At 41.6% G+C, this 15,394-nt stretch overlaps 1 protein-coding gene across 5 annotated transcripts in view; it reads right to left on the bottom strand.

Annotated features, from left to right (window-relative positions):
* Nucleotides 1-15,394, bottom strand: part of ATP13A5 (ATPase 13A5) — a 116,261-nt gene that overhangs the window by 32,861 nt on the left and 68,006 nt on the right. For 4 of the 5 annotated variants that reach the window (XR_003510483.1, XM_027538253.1, XM_027538249.1 and 1 more), the window contains exons 14-20: nucleotides 14,499-14,649; nucleotides 10,873-10,962; nucleotides 10,075-10,231; nucleotides 7,634-7,751; nucleotides 3,855-3,979; nucleotides 2,909-3,069; nucleotides 941-1,066 (exon numbers count right to left, since the gene is read on the bottom strand). Coding sequence is in view for 4 of the 5 variants with exons in the window: in XM_027538253.1 (XP_027394054.1) it covers nucleotides 941-1,066; nucleotides 2,909-3,069; nucleotides 3,855-3,979; nucleotides 7,634-7,751; nucleotides 10,075-10,231; nucleotides 10,873-10,962; nucleotides 14,499-14,649 (928 nt within the window). In the remaining variant the exon portion in view is untranslated. The remainder of the gene's footprint in view (nucleotides 1-940; nucleotides 1,067-2,908; nucleotides 3,070-3,854; nucleotides 3,980-7,633; nucleotides 7,752-10,074; nucleotides 10,232-10,872; nucleotides 10,963-14,498; nucleotides 14,650-15,394) is intronic. The other variant, XM_027538248.1, reaches the window with a different exon arrangement.

Genomic DNA, 15,394 nt, shown 5'->3' with positions numbered 1-15,394 from the left:
AAAGGGGGATTTAACAGTTTAATATTTAACTTTCACTTTTGGTTCTCCATCACAAGTCTGTTACTTTGTTCCCAATCATTTTTCCAAGATGGGATAAGCTCTAATGAATAATAGTAACTGAAAAGCAGAGGAGTATATAAGATAGAAATGCTTAGGCAACTACAGTTCTTTTCACTAAGCACCATCTCCACAATTGCAGAGGAAGGAGCAATAGATTGGGAGTTGAGAATCAAGGTTCTATTACAGCTCTGTCCCAGACCGTGACGACCTTAGGCTCTCCCATCTCTTCAATGAGGAACTGCACTAACAGCTTTCTAGACACCGTGGGGTCTAGACTCTATGGTCCTCGACTGGAAAGGTGACAGGACTTTCAGGACACTGCTAACAGACGGCTGCTGCCGCTCCGCTTGTTTCCTTCCCACCAATGGACCACTCTGCACAGCACTATTTTAAAATAGACACACAGCGACAAGATAACAAATGATTTTGAAAATAAACCATAAAGCCTTTGTTTCCTCCTGCTGTAATTTAAGAATCCAGACAGGAATGGGAATAGAGCTCAGCCTGACATGAGTTCGTGGCTTTCAGAGAAAAGCAAATTCCAAAAGACAGGCTGCGTGTTTGGGACTATCTGTAGGTTCCCTCTGCTGGGGAGGCAGGGAAGAGGCAAACTGGGATTGGACTGGCCACGGGGGGCGGGGCGAGGGGCAACACCAGCCTCAGGCTCTGAATAGGAGGCCTTGGGCCCAGGGACGTGTGATGAGTGGTATAAGAGGAATGATGAAGGGAGACCTCTTGAAGAGACAGTGCTCCCTGTGAGGGTGTTTATTTCCTAATTCTGAGATAACCTCGCTAAGCATCGCCTTCACTGTTCTCTTACCCTTTTTTATCTCACTAATTTGAGGAGCAAAACGAAACATGTCATTTCTCCAGTACTTACTTTTGGAAGCAAGCTGTTGAAATGCTGCAGTATCACTTGGTATGATTTCCCACTCATTGCAAAATGGTAACAGCTCCCTTTTTCTTCAACAGGCACTGAACTGTTTCCAATGTTGATGTGGGTGTCCTAAAATCAAAAGGGCATTATTTCTACCTTGGCTCTTAAGGATGTTGCTGTTTTCCTACATTTTATGGAAGGAAGTGTATTCAAGTTATGTAAGAGTGTGAGGACCAGCAAATATATAATGTAGAATTTGCCCACAGAACTTAGACTCATATAAAGAAGACACTCAAAATGTTCCCCCAAAATTAAATGAACAGAGATTACTTTGGCAATATGAGGCTCTGGATCCTAGTCTGGGAGATAATATGTTTGGTATCAGGCTACTGAGGAAATCATTCCAAGGTTCCAATGAGTGACTCCAGAGAAGAAGAGGAAACAGTCTTCTCTTCTGTTTCTTCTCCTCATACAACCTTTTGTTTCCTAAGATCTCTTACCATTCATTCAGAAATCATGCCCGGATTTTTTCCCTGTAAAATAAGTAGACCCTTTCTTCAGAGCCTAACCTGACCTCTGCCAACACTTCCCTCAAGGTGCCCAGATCCCTTACACCTTGTGTCCCTGAACCTTATTATTATTATTATTCTGGATGCACTATGCATGGCAGTTGGAATCTTAGTTCCCCAACCAGGGACTGAACCCATGTCCCCTGCACTGGGAGCACAGAGTCTTCACCACTGGCCTGCCAGGGAAGTGTTTGGACTCTATTAAAAATTAATGAAAATCTGTGTTCTGTAATAAATTATAATGGAAAAATATGAAAAAAGAGTATATATGTATAACTGAATCACTTTGCTATATAGCAGAAACTAACAACACTGTAAATCAACTATACCTCATTAAAATACATTTTAAAAAATATACCATCCTTATTTAAAAATCTGTATATGTACATGCAAACTAATTTTTATTGAAATATGTTAGGCACTTTTAAAAAATTAGTGAAGATCTGAGTTTCGTCACACAGTGCAGTTGAGGCAATACATGTAGTTGCTGAGGCAAGTGAGTTTAGAAGGAAATCAGCACCAGAAATCCACTGAAAGCAGAGAGCGAGCTGTCGTCTTTCACAACCCACACAATGGATTTGAGCCAAGTTAACACACCTCTTCGCAGGGTAGGGGCAGGGCCACTCCACACAGCTGTGTAGCTTGCGTGCTGCACAAAGAAATACTCGACACTGAACAATCTGAAGGGCTGGTCAGCCTGAAGGAAGGGAGCTTTTTGTAGTTTATCACCCTGAGGACCATCTCTTTGAATTCACACAAAGGCAGAGGCGACCCATTTAGTAATGAAACGTCAGGCTGCAGCCCATTCTCTTCACAAGAAAGAGCCGTCCTGGGGGAAGTGCACAGGAAACTCGCTACCTAGAGAAGCCTGACATCTGTTCACGTCAGTTCACCAGTCCAGGACAATCTAAATGACCATGAATTAAGGGAGCAGGGATCAAACAGACCGAACTTGATTCCCTGCTCTGCAGCTCACCAGCATGTGTCGTGGCAAGCTTACCTCTCTAGGCCTCAGTTGTCTCTTTTGTAAAAGGAATACTTTGCTCAACTGTGTAGGATAACTGAGGGTCAGATGGGAACTATGATGTGAATCAGTGAGTCTCAGCCACATCTGTACACTGGAATCACTAGGCGAAGGACTCAGTTCCCAGCCCAGAGATTCTCACTGAATCTCTAGTTTTAGCCTTGGAAGCTTGAAAACACTTCTGGGTAATTTCTACATGAAGTCAAGGCTGAGGAGTGTCAGTGGAAATGCTAAAAGCTTTGCAAACTGTAAAACTCTGGGCAGATGGGAGGGATTACTACTGTGATGACTTCTAATGCCGAGAGAGAGGGCTGCCCAGGGTCAGGGCTGTATTGCGTCAGCCTCGGTCCATGGAGGGGCTTTCTGAAATTCACTCACATTCTTTCCAGGCCCATTCTCCTGGTTCTCCACCAGCTGCCAGGTCACAGAAGCAGGGGCGAACTCTTCAGGTTCGTTGGCTTCAACAAGGATCACTTGGCTCCCTCGAGGAATCATTTCAGAATTCTTTGCAACGGTAATGGCTGTTTGAAGGTTGTCACCTAGATGACAAAGAAGGTGGACGTGATTTGTGTAGAAACCTCTCAGCATCCAGGACTGAACACTCCCTCCTCTGAGTGACCATACTGTGTTGTTGGTGCTCTTTGGGGGCATTTAACACTTTCTGCATTTTTTCATAATGTTTTATCAAGCCTGTCTGTTCCTAGTGGTCAAACATTATGTCTACCTCTCCCTTTCATCCTAGCATCAAGTCCATGAACATCACATATTTCCAAAATATGCACTAATGAGTAAATAAATGTTCAAGTGCTTTACAGCTCATCCTCAAGAGACTGACAATTTTCAGTGGTGAAGTTATAGGCGTGGTCTGATAACATAAACCTATTCTTGGGATCTGGATTCCAATTAAGTTAAAGAAAAAAAAAGCACTTAGGATCAGCCATGTTGAATTTAATCATCACAAACCATGCCTACCCCACCTCCCTGAAGGACGGTCTCACCCCTTTACACAGAGGTCTCACTGGGGTTCTTCATGAGAACCCCGTTCTTATCTTTCAATATCTGCTGTGAGCCTATTGGCCCTGAACAAACCCTGGGTAGGAACAGAGGGCCTTAGGCAAAAAGAATGAGACGTGGCCCTTGCCTTCAAAGCTCACAGTCATTGAGGGGAGCTCCCCAAGTTCCCAGGTAACTGGAGCAGAGGGTAACAATCTCGATGGCAAAGCATCGTTCCTCCTGCCTCAGCCACAGGAACTCACTCAGCTCACATGGTCTTTTGCTTATGCCTAGGATGGGTTTAATTTGTTAGGCTTCCAGAAATGCATACCAGTGATCATCACAGTCCTGATGCGGGCCTCACTCAGCTCCTTCAAGACTGGTTTGGTTTCCTTTTTCAAGCGATTCTCCATTATGAGAAGTCCCAGAAATGTTAACTCGGACTCCACATGTTCTCTTTGGGTTTGGGAGAAAGTCAATATTAAAGCATATCCATATAGTCTCAACACTTGGATTTATTTCTTTTTAAAATTTCTAAGTTTTATCAATGTCATACATGCACAGGTTTAACAAATCAGAAAGAATCCAAAAGTTCATAATAAAGAAAACCTATAGCCCCTGTCTTCACAGCACCTTCCTCCTTCTCCTTCTCAGATGTGACCACTTCTACGTCTTTTAGCTGCTCTTTCCATGTTTTTCAACTCCATTCTTTTAAAACAATGTATTCATCTTCCAATTCTTCTGTTGGTTTTTAAAATTTTTTGTTAGTCATATATATTTTAAATTTGTAAGCATATAAGCAGTTTAAAATTTGTAAGTATATAATCTGACATGTAAGCATGTATTTTTAAATTTGTAAGCATTTTAGTTTAGTAGACATTTATTAAGTACATACTGAATACCAGATATTATAGTACTAGTTGAATATGGAATCATTTATTTCAGCCTCCATCTGTTGCCTCCAGTAAATACATGAATGGCATCAGTCAAGAATTTAGTTTTCAGAATTTGAAATTGGAGGCTTGGAGTCTAACTGTGTTCCATTAGTTATGTGAGACTTCTCCTCGAAAATAAATCTCAGGTGTTTTTTAGAAAGTAAATTTGGGGGCCAAGAGCTCTTTCTTGATCCTCTATTGTTCCTTTTTCTGTGCAGAGTGGAGTTACAATTGCAGGGAGAAGAAGCGGGAGGAGAGGGAGACCTAGGGAACCGATCTCTGTGCCTGCTCTCAGCTCATCCCCCATGTTCAGGGTCCACCTTCCATGAGCTGTGCTGTGCTCAGTTGCTCAGTTGTATCCAACTCTTTGTGACCCCATGGGCTGTAGCCCACCAGGCTCCTCTGTCCATAGGGATTCTCCAGGCAAGAATACTGGAGTGAGTTGCCACTCCCTTCTCCAGGGGATCTTCCCAACCCAGGAATCGAACCTAAGTCTCCTGCACTGCAGGCGGATTCTTCACCATCTGAGCCACCAGGGAAGCCCAAGAATACTGGAGTGAGTAGCTTAACTCTTCTCCAGGGGAATCTTCCCAACCCAGGGATTGAACTAGGGTCTCCTGCATTGCAGGTGGATTCCTTACCAGCTGAGCTACCAGGGAAGCCCCTACTTTCCATAGAACATGACATACCAGAGGCTCATCCTCTCAGGTTCTACAGGGTGAACCAACTTTACTCTTGGAATCTCTCTCCCTCTCTGGCATGATGTAGGCTACAGTTTCTTCTATCCTGCTGATTCAGCTACCACTCTTCCAGTTACTTTACAACTTATAGAAATTTGTAGAAATCTCTCATCTACACGTATTGCTTCTTTAGTTTTCTTTGATACTATTTCTTTTCTATTATGTTAGTAGGACTTGGGAGGGAAATGATCACATGGTCAGTAAACTTCTTTAAGAGAAAGAATAGAGTTGAATCTCTTGATAAGAAATAATTCATCCTTGGATAAGAATACATTGAAGAAAACATCTCTCTGGAGTAGAGAGTGAGTAGCTACATCCTCCATTCAAAAGTCTAGTCACTAAATCACTACTTTAGATCTTACATTAGGCACGTTGGTGAACACTCAGATAATCAAATATGAATTCTGCCATTGTGATCTCAGAGAATATTATAATTCCCATCATTTAGCTTCATGACTTTCTATTAAAAATTGGATTAATGTTCTTATTAACTAGAACTGAAAGAAAGATCCCAAAATCTTCTCATCAATTTATTCTATTTTGGATCTCTGTTTTATGACTTCCCTTGTTCACTGCTTCAGGTACTTGGGCCTCTCAGGATTCTACAACATTCCAGCAAAATCCTGCATCAAGGCCTTTGCATTATCCACTGTTCCTATTGTCTGCAGTGCTTTGCCCTGGATATCTGTATGCCTTACTCCCTTACTTTTACTCAGATCTCTGTTCAAATGTTACCTCCTTGGAGGACTTCCCTGATCACCCTATGTGAAGTACCACCCTCCTGTCATTTAAAAAATCCTTTTAACCTGCTTTATTTTTCCTGCAGGGCATTTATCACTGCCTGACCATATGTTATAGATTAACTTTATTATTTGTTTCCCCCAAGTAGGATATAAGCCTTGAGAAGGCAAGGATTTGATTTTATTCACTTCTGAATCCTCAGTGCCTTGAGGGACATCTAATAATAGCCAAGCTTAATAGAAATGGGCTAAACTCGTGAAAGGGTGAGTGTTATTAAGGAATTTTCTTCTGTTTTTGTCTTTTTTTCCCTAAGCCATCCTAAGAAATTCTTCTACTTCCTCATTATGATGCCAGCTTTTTAAACATTTTTAATTTTCCTAATTGGAAACCTCTCCTAAATATAATTTGACTCTAAAAAAAAATCCTATTCTTTTACCCTGTTTGAAAATAATAACTATATTCTAGGAAGCATGATAAATAGTCTCCTGATATTCTTTGGGAAAACCTGAGATGGTTGGAAATCTAGCACATTTATCCTCATTTTGTGTTATATTTATAATAATGTCTATCTCACTGGTAGTTTTTAAATGAGAATATCACATTCACATCCATATATATAGCAGCTGGGTAGTGGCTACATTCCACTTCAAGCAAAATACATCTTGTCTTCACATATGATCTTAACTTTCATTAAAATTTGTATCTTGAAAAATTACAAAATCCTATGTTATGAGTCTTTATGTTTGCTCAAGAATAGCTGACACCTTGAATACTAAACCTGAGAGTGCCATTTCAAAATGAGCTTTGTGGTTCTATTTAGAAGATTAAAATGTCATGACTGAAAGACTCATTAGAGATCATCTAATAGCACATCTTATAGTTGGGGGAAATAGACACAGTGTAAGGAAGGGATGTGATTATTGATTATATTAGAGTAGATGGACTTATTGTAAATAGTAACACATTACATCTATGCAGATGGGCAGATAATTTTAAAAAATTGTGTTAAGTGAGGACCTCTCTGTCAGCAAAACAAAATCAAAGATGAGTAACGTACATGATCTCTTATTCAATTTGCCACAGTATTTCTTTACTCTTTTGTCATAAACAATTCAAAAACAACCTTTAAGAACTGCAAAACTTAGAAAGAAAAAATAATTTACAGATTACCCTCTGCAGAAGACAACTTACCTCTTGAATGTAATAAAGAATACTGAATTCTATTTCATATAAGGAACTCAATTTGCACTCACAGCTTTGAGGGGGTATACTACTGATTCCTGAAAGAAATCAAGTCTAAAAATTTATGGAGGTCATTCAAAGTGACAACTGTATTCTCTGAACCCCATTTTTCTAGGGGACCCCTAATCCGTCAGCCACATGATGCTCCATGGTGAAGAGGGGTTGGTTGTTTTGAGTGGGATGATGGGACATTGGTCAGAGATAACTCAGTGACATCTGAGAGTCAGGAGATCTCAACTGCCATCCTTGTTCATCACCAGCCTGCACTGTGGCTTGAGCAAGTCCTCCCCAATGTGGCTCAGAGTTGCCCCTCTCTAAAGCAAGGCGTTAGATGAGTCATTCTCCATCTCTAAGAGGTTTCCTGGTGATTTGGCTTCCATCCATTCATCTCCAGGGCTCATTCTCTTCACGCACACTGAGCCTGCCCTGGTGCCAATTTCTGAGCTCCCTACCTGGTTAAACTCTGCACTTCTGAAAGCTTCTCCATCTTCAAGACTTTGTGGGCAAGGGCAATGACACGGAAGCCTTGCACTGTATAATTTCTTAGCTCCTTTGGGAAATTCTTGGGCACTGCCAAGAGAGAAAAGAGGTAAGCACAGGTCCCACTAAAGGTGGCTCAACTCCTAAACAAAATTCTGGACAGTCACAGTGCTTTGTTTTAACTTTCCCTCCATAAAAATGCTTTAATAGAAACACTACGGGGATTTCCCTGGTGGTCCAATGGTTAAGACTTCACCTTCCAATGTTTGGGGCCGAGGGTGTGGGTTCAGTCCCTGGCCAGGGAGCTAAGATCCCATGTGCCGCTCGCCAAAAAAATCGAAATATGAAACAGAAGCACTATTGTAACAAATTCAACAAAGACTTTAAAAATGGTGCACATTAAAAAAATATTTTAAAAAATAGGAACACTATAACTTCAGTTAAAGGCCACAAACAACTTCATCAGTATGTTTTTCTTATAATCTAACAGAAAAAAATGCCAAAGATGTACTGATCATCAACTGGGTGTCACATACATTAGCTGAGTTCAGTAAAGACAGACCTCAGGACCATCTACCCAGATGAAATGAGGTACTGGAGAAGGTAATGGCACCCCACTCCAGTACTCTTGCCTGGAAAATCCCATGGATGGAGGAGCCTGGTGGGCTATAGTCCATGGGGTCGCTAAGAGTCGGACACGACTGAGCAACTTCACTTTCACTTTTCAGTTTCATGCATTGGAGAAGGAAATGGCAACCCACTCCAGTGTTCTTGCCTGGAGAATCCCAGGGACGGGGGAGCCTGGTGGGCTGCCGTCCCTGGGGTTGCACAAAGTTGGACACAACTGAAGCGACTTAGCAGTAGCAGCAGGCCAAATCTATCCCATTCTTGTTTTTGTAATTAAAGTTTTATTGGAACACAGCCATGCCCATTTGTTTGTTACCTATGGCTGCTTTCAGGTTACAATGGCAGGGTTGAGCAGTTGAGCCAGAGATGGTGTAGCCTGCAAGGCCTAAAATATTTATTACTTGTCTCTTTGCAGAAACGTTTGCCAATTTAGATAATGGATGACACAGTGCCAACCTTTGTGTGTTTCGATGTGATAATCATAACTAAGGTTAATATGTCTATAAAATTTGTATCGTTTATGTATGTATGGTTATATAAAAATATTAGGGAAAAGAATAGCATAATAAGTGTAGTAGCTTAGGTTCTAGTCTCCACTGTGCTGCCAGCTAGCTTTCTCACCTTGGGCATTTTAAGTCTCTCTTCTGCGTCTCAATTTTCCCATCCATAAAATGAAGAGGTTATAGATGTCTATGCTCCCACTCAGCACAGACTTTCTATAATTCTAAAATATCAATAATTCTGGAGGTGATCTATTTCAAGGAAGCTGCTAACACTCTATTTCTTAAACACAAGAAGAAAAAAGAAATCACTGAATATGATATTATCATATGTCAAGGATCAGAAGTTAGGACAATAAGAAGAATTAGACTGACCAGACAAATAAGCAGTGGCAAATGACACCTAAAAAAAGTAACAGCCAACTATAGACCAACAGTCTGTAAAGGATGGAGTTAATGGGAGCTATGAGGAAGATCAATGTCAGAAAAATAGAAGGAATTCTTTTAAAAAACAACTCCAAGTAGAGAAAGAAGTGAAAGCAATCATTTGCCAATTCTTAAAATTCTATGCACAAGCTGATGGCTATCAGCAATTGTAAGGAGAATATAGATGAAAATCAGGAGAAAAAAAGGCCAATTTTATCCAAATGAACTCATTTGAATGCAGCAATATTCTTACAAATCTGGATTGCAGCTTAGAGAGTACATGTTTATAAGATGAAGAAACAATACAAATCAGCTTAAAATCTGGCCCAGAAAGATGAAATTGCTGTGAAAATGATCAGTTACCTTGCTCTAATACCACCTAATTTACTCTAATCACTTTTTTTTCCCCTAAAAGATTTATTGTTTTTATATTCTCCTCCCACTGATCTGAGACACCATAAGTGGTTCCAGCTCCCAGGAGGTGGGTGACAGAGCATCCCTGTTTGGAGAATGAGTCTGGTGTTCAGACCTGTCTCTTTGGTTCCTTCTGAACGCTACTCATTCTCACTGTCCCTGGTCCTCTGACCCCCGTGTAGTTTCCTGATTTGTCCCGATGCTTGTTTCACATCTCCTTCTCTAATGCCACAGTGTGGTTGGGCTTTTCTGGCAAGACCAGAGTCTGATATTTACTCTCTGTTTCTCTGCTTTGAAATGATCACCTCTGCCTTAGCAGATCTGCTGGGCCCACTTGCCACCTACCTAGAAAACAACCACCTCCATGTTCATTGATTTAGGCTGGTTTTCTCTGTCTGAGTTTTAAGTATTTTCACCTCCTAAAAGGGGGAAGTGCCAGTTAGTACCTGTTTCAGGTCTGCAGAACCGAGCCAGCATCTCCGGGGCTCCCTTCATGTAGACATGGAAGTGATCCTCCCCCGCCAGCTGAGCAACCACAGACATCCTCTGCAGGCTGGAGGAAAATGGAAACTGACGCAGGACGATGATGGCTTCCACTGGACTCTAAGTGCACAAAGAGAGAGGAGCTTAAGAAGCTATTAAGGAAGATTTAGCAGATGTACACCAACAAATAATCTTTACTCTGCAGTGAGCCCAGGGACGTGAGGTGGTATATTGTCACAACATTGATATTTTTCTAGCCGCATCTCATCAAGTTGTCTGGTCTACAAAGCCCTTTCCCCTGGGGGCCTGAGAAATCCTAATCATCTTCCAGGCCAAGCTCATAGGTCACCTTCTCTGCGGTACTTCTCTCTCAGCAATGCTACTCACTCCCACCTCTGGACTCCTGCTGCTCTTTCTTCAGCCGTTATTCTCGCACTTGGTGCACTGTATTGCATTTGTTTGCACTGGTATTGATTTTTCTATCAGTCCATGTATTCCTCCAGCACAGAACACAACATGTCTAGTTTTGAAATCACTTTATCTCTTAGCACCTAGCACAGAGCTTGAGTATACATAGGTATTTTGTGAGTGTTTGTTGAATAAACTAACGAACAAATTTAGGAATGAAGGAATGAGCAAACCAACTGTACACACAGTTAGGATAAGACAAAATAATAGGAATATAAAAACATATAAAAGGCAGGGGAATTTCACCAGTTTTAAGGGGAACGATTTATATAATTTAAAGAAGCAAACTATACCTGACTGGCTTTTGGTCCTGGCTTTATTATTACATTTGAATCTGATATCCCAAGTTCACAGTAGTCTGCATTGCAATCTTCGATTATCTGCTTTCAAATGAAAACATTCATAAGATTCCTTAGAGAAAAATAAGAAAGAAACACCTCATTTGCATAGCATTTTAATCTTTTCAAAACCCCTTTTACATTTTTCCTCTTCTAAGCCAATTATTTTAATACCATCATTATCAAATTTGTTGTTTTGATTCATATTAAGGATCTTATTGTAAAATGTCAAAGAGCAGAATTATCGTGATTACATTTTCAGTCGTAACTGATTGTGTATGCATGCTCAGTCGTGTCCGCCTCTTTGAAGCCCTATGGACTGTGGCCTCCCAGGCTCCTCTGTCCATGAGATTCCCCAGGCCAGAATACTGGAGTGGGTTGCCATTTCCTTTCCCAGGGCATCTTCCTGATCCAGGGATTGAACCCGTGTCTCCTGCATCTCCTGCTTTGGCAGGCAGATTCTTACCTCTGAGCCACCTGGGAAGCCAGCAATAATTGATGGAGGAAGCATTAACCGCAGCCCACTGGCTCTTCCTAAAAGGTATGTCTTATAAATGGATGAGGGTAGAGACCTATTCTCCATTACACCTGAGCACATTAGCTCCCAGATGACAGAGGATTGACTCTTGAACTACTTTTTATGCTACGTCTATGCTACTAGCCTAACTAGTTAGCTACAGAGTTACAAGTTAGCTGCTAGCAAATTAGAAAGCATATTTGAAAATAGTTTGTATTCTTTGGATGTTACAGCACTATAAGTTATACCATCTGAAGAACCAATATTTAGCTAAAATATGGGAAAGGCAGTCAGATAAATATAAATAGTAGAAGTCAAAAAATAAGAGACAACATCTGGTCTCTCCTCTACCACTTGTTCAACCTTGGGGACATCACTTTGTTTCTCCAAATCTCAATTTCTTTGGAAAAATATTCTGACATTTCTTATGGTTTCTAATATTCTTAGAATCTATAAGAACATTTTCACTCCTCCTTATGCTTAGTGAAAGTTTCTTAATACCCAAAAGATATTTAACTAGAGACTTATTCAGCTTTAAACTCAGTGAACGATCTTGCACTGTTATGCTCTGTTTGGAGTGGATACAACTGGTCTTAAAAACAGTTCTTACAGAGCTAATACTAAAGATTTATGTCCCCACATAAGACCCCAACTCGTAGGTCACTTGTACACAGAGAGGAAGCCTTCTCTTTTGGAGAAGAGGGAGCAGTGTTAGAACCAGGATCGAAGTCATATAGAGTAATAATGACCATGTGGAACTCCTTACTGTGTCAGCACCAGCGATGCTGGTAAGGATGTTGGTGCTGTTTGCTTATAATAATTACACTGATTCCTCTTCATTAAGATCCAGGAAAGTGATTTCTGTCTTGCCTTTATATTGCAAATAAAAAATACTGCCTTCCATATTAGCAAACAAAGAATGTTGCAGCCATCAAGCCATCACATTACAGCCATCTGGATGGTGAACCCTGGGGGAACTCGGGATGGAAACTCTGCCTGCCAGCAGCCACTTCCTACAGTGCACCTTTAGGAGGAGACTCAGGATGCCTAATGGCTCAGCGGTAAAAACTCTTCCTGTAATGCAGGGGATGCAGGAGACATGGGTTCAATCCCTGAGTCGGGAAGATCCCCTGGAGGAGAAATATCCTATGAGCAGAGGAATATCCTATGGGCACAGCTACCTCCAACAGTGCACCCTGAGGAGACTCAGAAAGTGAAAACACAAGACACTAGCCCCAGACAGCTGAGATGCATATCAAAGAAAAGATTTCAGTGAGCCCAGACTCTTGCATCTTCCCATACAAATAAAGCACTAAATTCCTTAACTTGAAATGTGTGGTTTTCTTTAAGTAACAGTAATTTTTTTTATTCCAACTACCTTGTCTTTGCTGCAAAAAATCCTATACATGTATCCTAGCTACATACCCCTTCTTCTCTCTTCAGCGCACTCTCTTAGAATTATCTGAGATGCTTAAGTCTTGGGCTTAAGTCCTCAGTTTTGTCTGTCAAATAAAACCTAACTCAACTTTTAGGCTGTGCTTTTTTTTTTCCCCAATAGGCAGTATCAAGCATTTCTCCACAGCAAATGCTCTAATTTTACTTACTGATATCAGAAATTTCCCTGTTTGCCAGGTTTCCCCTTTTATTACTTTGGCCTCTAGAAATCCGCAATTTTCCTACAATAATCTTTTAATTAGCCTCTTCGTGACTGTCCTTCAGGCTTCCCAGGTGGTAAAGAATCTGCCTGCTGATGCAGAAAATGCAGGAGACATGGGTTGGATGTCAGGAAGATCCTCTGGAGTAGGAAATGGCAGGCCACTCCAGTATTCTTGGTGGAAAATTCCATGGACAGAGGATCCTGGTGGGCTCTAGTCCCAGTGGTCACAAAGGGTCAGAGAACATGACTGAGCACACACTCTGTCGAGGGGTTCTGCAGGTCCCTGCAGTTGTTTGTTTTCACTTCTTTACAGCTCTGTTTAAATGCTGTTCTGCATTTCATGTAAGTAGTTTTAGAAAAAAACATTTTTTTTTTTGAAGGGAAGAACAATGTGGTTAATTAACTAATGAATGAATGAATGAGTACCCTCAATTCTTTGAACACTTTACAATGCCTGGCTCACTCAGGCTCACAGTTTCAAAGCTCCAGAAGTGAGTCATTGTTATCCAAATACATAGGAGGTAATGATTCAGAATCTTTGTTCTGGATTTGAGGTCAGAAAGCTAGAGTGTACTTTCCCCATCCTGTCCTGACAGTTGCCAGTAGGACCTTATATCCTTCAGCTGTCATTCACACTCAGCTGAGGAAATGGAACCCCCCAGATTGAGGGGCCTCCATTCTGGTGTCAAACCCTTTCGCTGGGTTGGGAGGTCCCCTGGAGAAGGAAATGGCAACCCGTTCCAGTATTCTTGCCTGGAGAATTCCTTGGACAGAGGAACCTGGGGGCTACAATCTGTGGGGTTGCAAAGAGTGGGACATGACTAAGCCAACTAACACTTTTAAGACCTATACTGTCTACTAATAATACAGCAGCTACCAACCAATTGTGGCTATTTCAATTATTTAAAATTTAAAAATCAGTTCCTAATTTGCATACCCACTGTTCAATGCTCAATAGCCAGTGTGGCTAGTGGCTACTGTGTTTACACCACTGCTTTGGTGAGTGTTTCTCCAAGGGTGTTTGTGCTATGGTTTGGCCTATCAAGGTTTTTGTGATGAAACAGGTTTAGTAAATGCTGCATATTATATCCCCTCTTTAATATTCACAATATACCACCATACATTAACATTAAAGAAATTCTATACTCAAGAAATCAAATTATCTTTGTTTAAATATCAGTTCCCAAATTTATTTGGTGGTAGACCCCTATATCATGTTGCAAAGGTTTGTAGAGTTTTGGAGCAGAGATTGGGAGATTCAGGTAGGATCAGACCTTCATTCATTCATATACTGCTATGATTCTCTGGGTTTCAACCAAAGTTAGGAAAGCCTAGGCACTCCCAGTGAGTACTGGATATGTCTTCACATTTTCCTCATTCATTTGAACCAAGAAATAATCACCTTACCCAAGCGGTGCCCTCAAACATTTTGAGGTCCAGTGGATCTCCCTGGATGGTCCCGTCGAGGAGGATCAGAGAGTGGCAACTGGCCATGGCCGCACACTGTGGGCCCCAGGGCAGAGCCTTGCCTGAGGTAAAGCTGTGGACTTCCTGGAAACTGGTAGAGAAAACAATTCTCAAGTTAAGGTCTTCAACAAAATCATTTTGCACACCCTGACCTTCAATTTTACTGAGATAAAATTTACTGATACCTCACCTCTATGCTCAAAACCTTCACTAGCTCCCCTTCCCCCCAAACCTCATATGATAAATTCTGAGTGTTTGGGTATAATGACAGGGCATCATTGACTTGACGGACATGAGTTTCGGCAAACTCCAGGAGATAGTGGAGGACAGGTAAGCTTGGCATGAGGCAGTTCATGGAGTGGCAAAGAGTTGGACACAGCTTAGTGACCGAACAACAACAAACAGAGCCCTTTGTCAGGTTGCCTGCTGCCAGCCCACAGGGTGGCGGTGTTGTGGGAAGGTAGACTGTGGGAAGGCTCAGAGCTGACATCTGCAAATTGCAGAGCTGTCTCTAGAAAACGACCAGGCAAGAAGTCTCTAGGCCAGTGGGGTAGCAGGGATGGAAAGGAAGTCTGCCTGCTGGCTCCATTCTTCTTCAAGTAAAAGCAGGCATGGATGGGGAATTTCCTTGGCAGTCTGGTGGTTAAGATTCCACCCTTACAACTCAGGGGGTGTGGGTTCAATTTCTGGTCCTGGAACTAAGATACCATATGCTGTGCTTAGTCACTTAGTCATATCCAGCTCTTTGAGACCCATGGACTGTAGTCCACCAGGCTCCTCTGTCCATGGGATTGTCCAGGCAAGAATACTGGAGTGGGTTGCCGTGCCCTTCTCCA

This window comes from Bos indicus x Bos taurus, chromosome 1 (genome assembly GCF_003369695.1).
Source record: "Bos indicus x Bos taurus breed Angus x Brahman F1 hybrid chromosome 1, Bos_hybrid_MaternalHap_v2.0, whole genome shotgun sequence".
In the NCBI taxonomy this organism is placed as follows: Eukaryota; Metazoa; Chordata; class Mammalia; order Artiodactyla; family Bovidae; genus Bos; species Bos indicus x Bos taurus.
The sequence above is the reverse complement of the archived record's forward strand: the minus strand, read 5'-3'. Positions and strand labels throughout refer to the sequence as shown.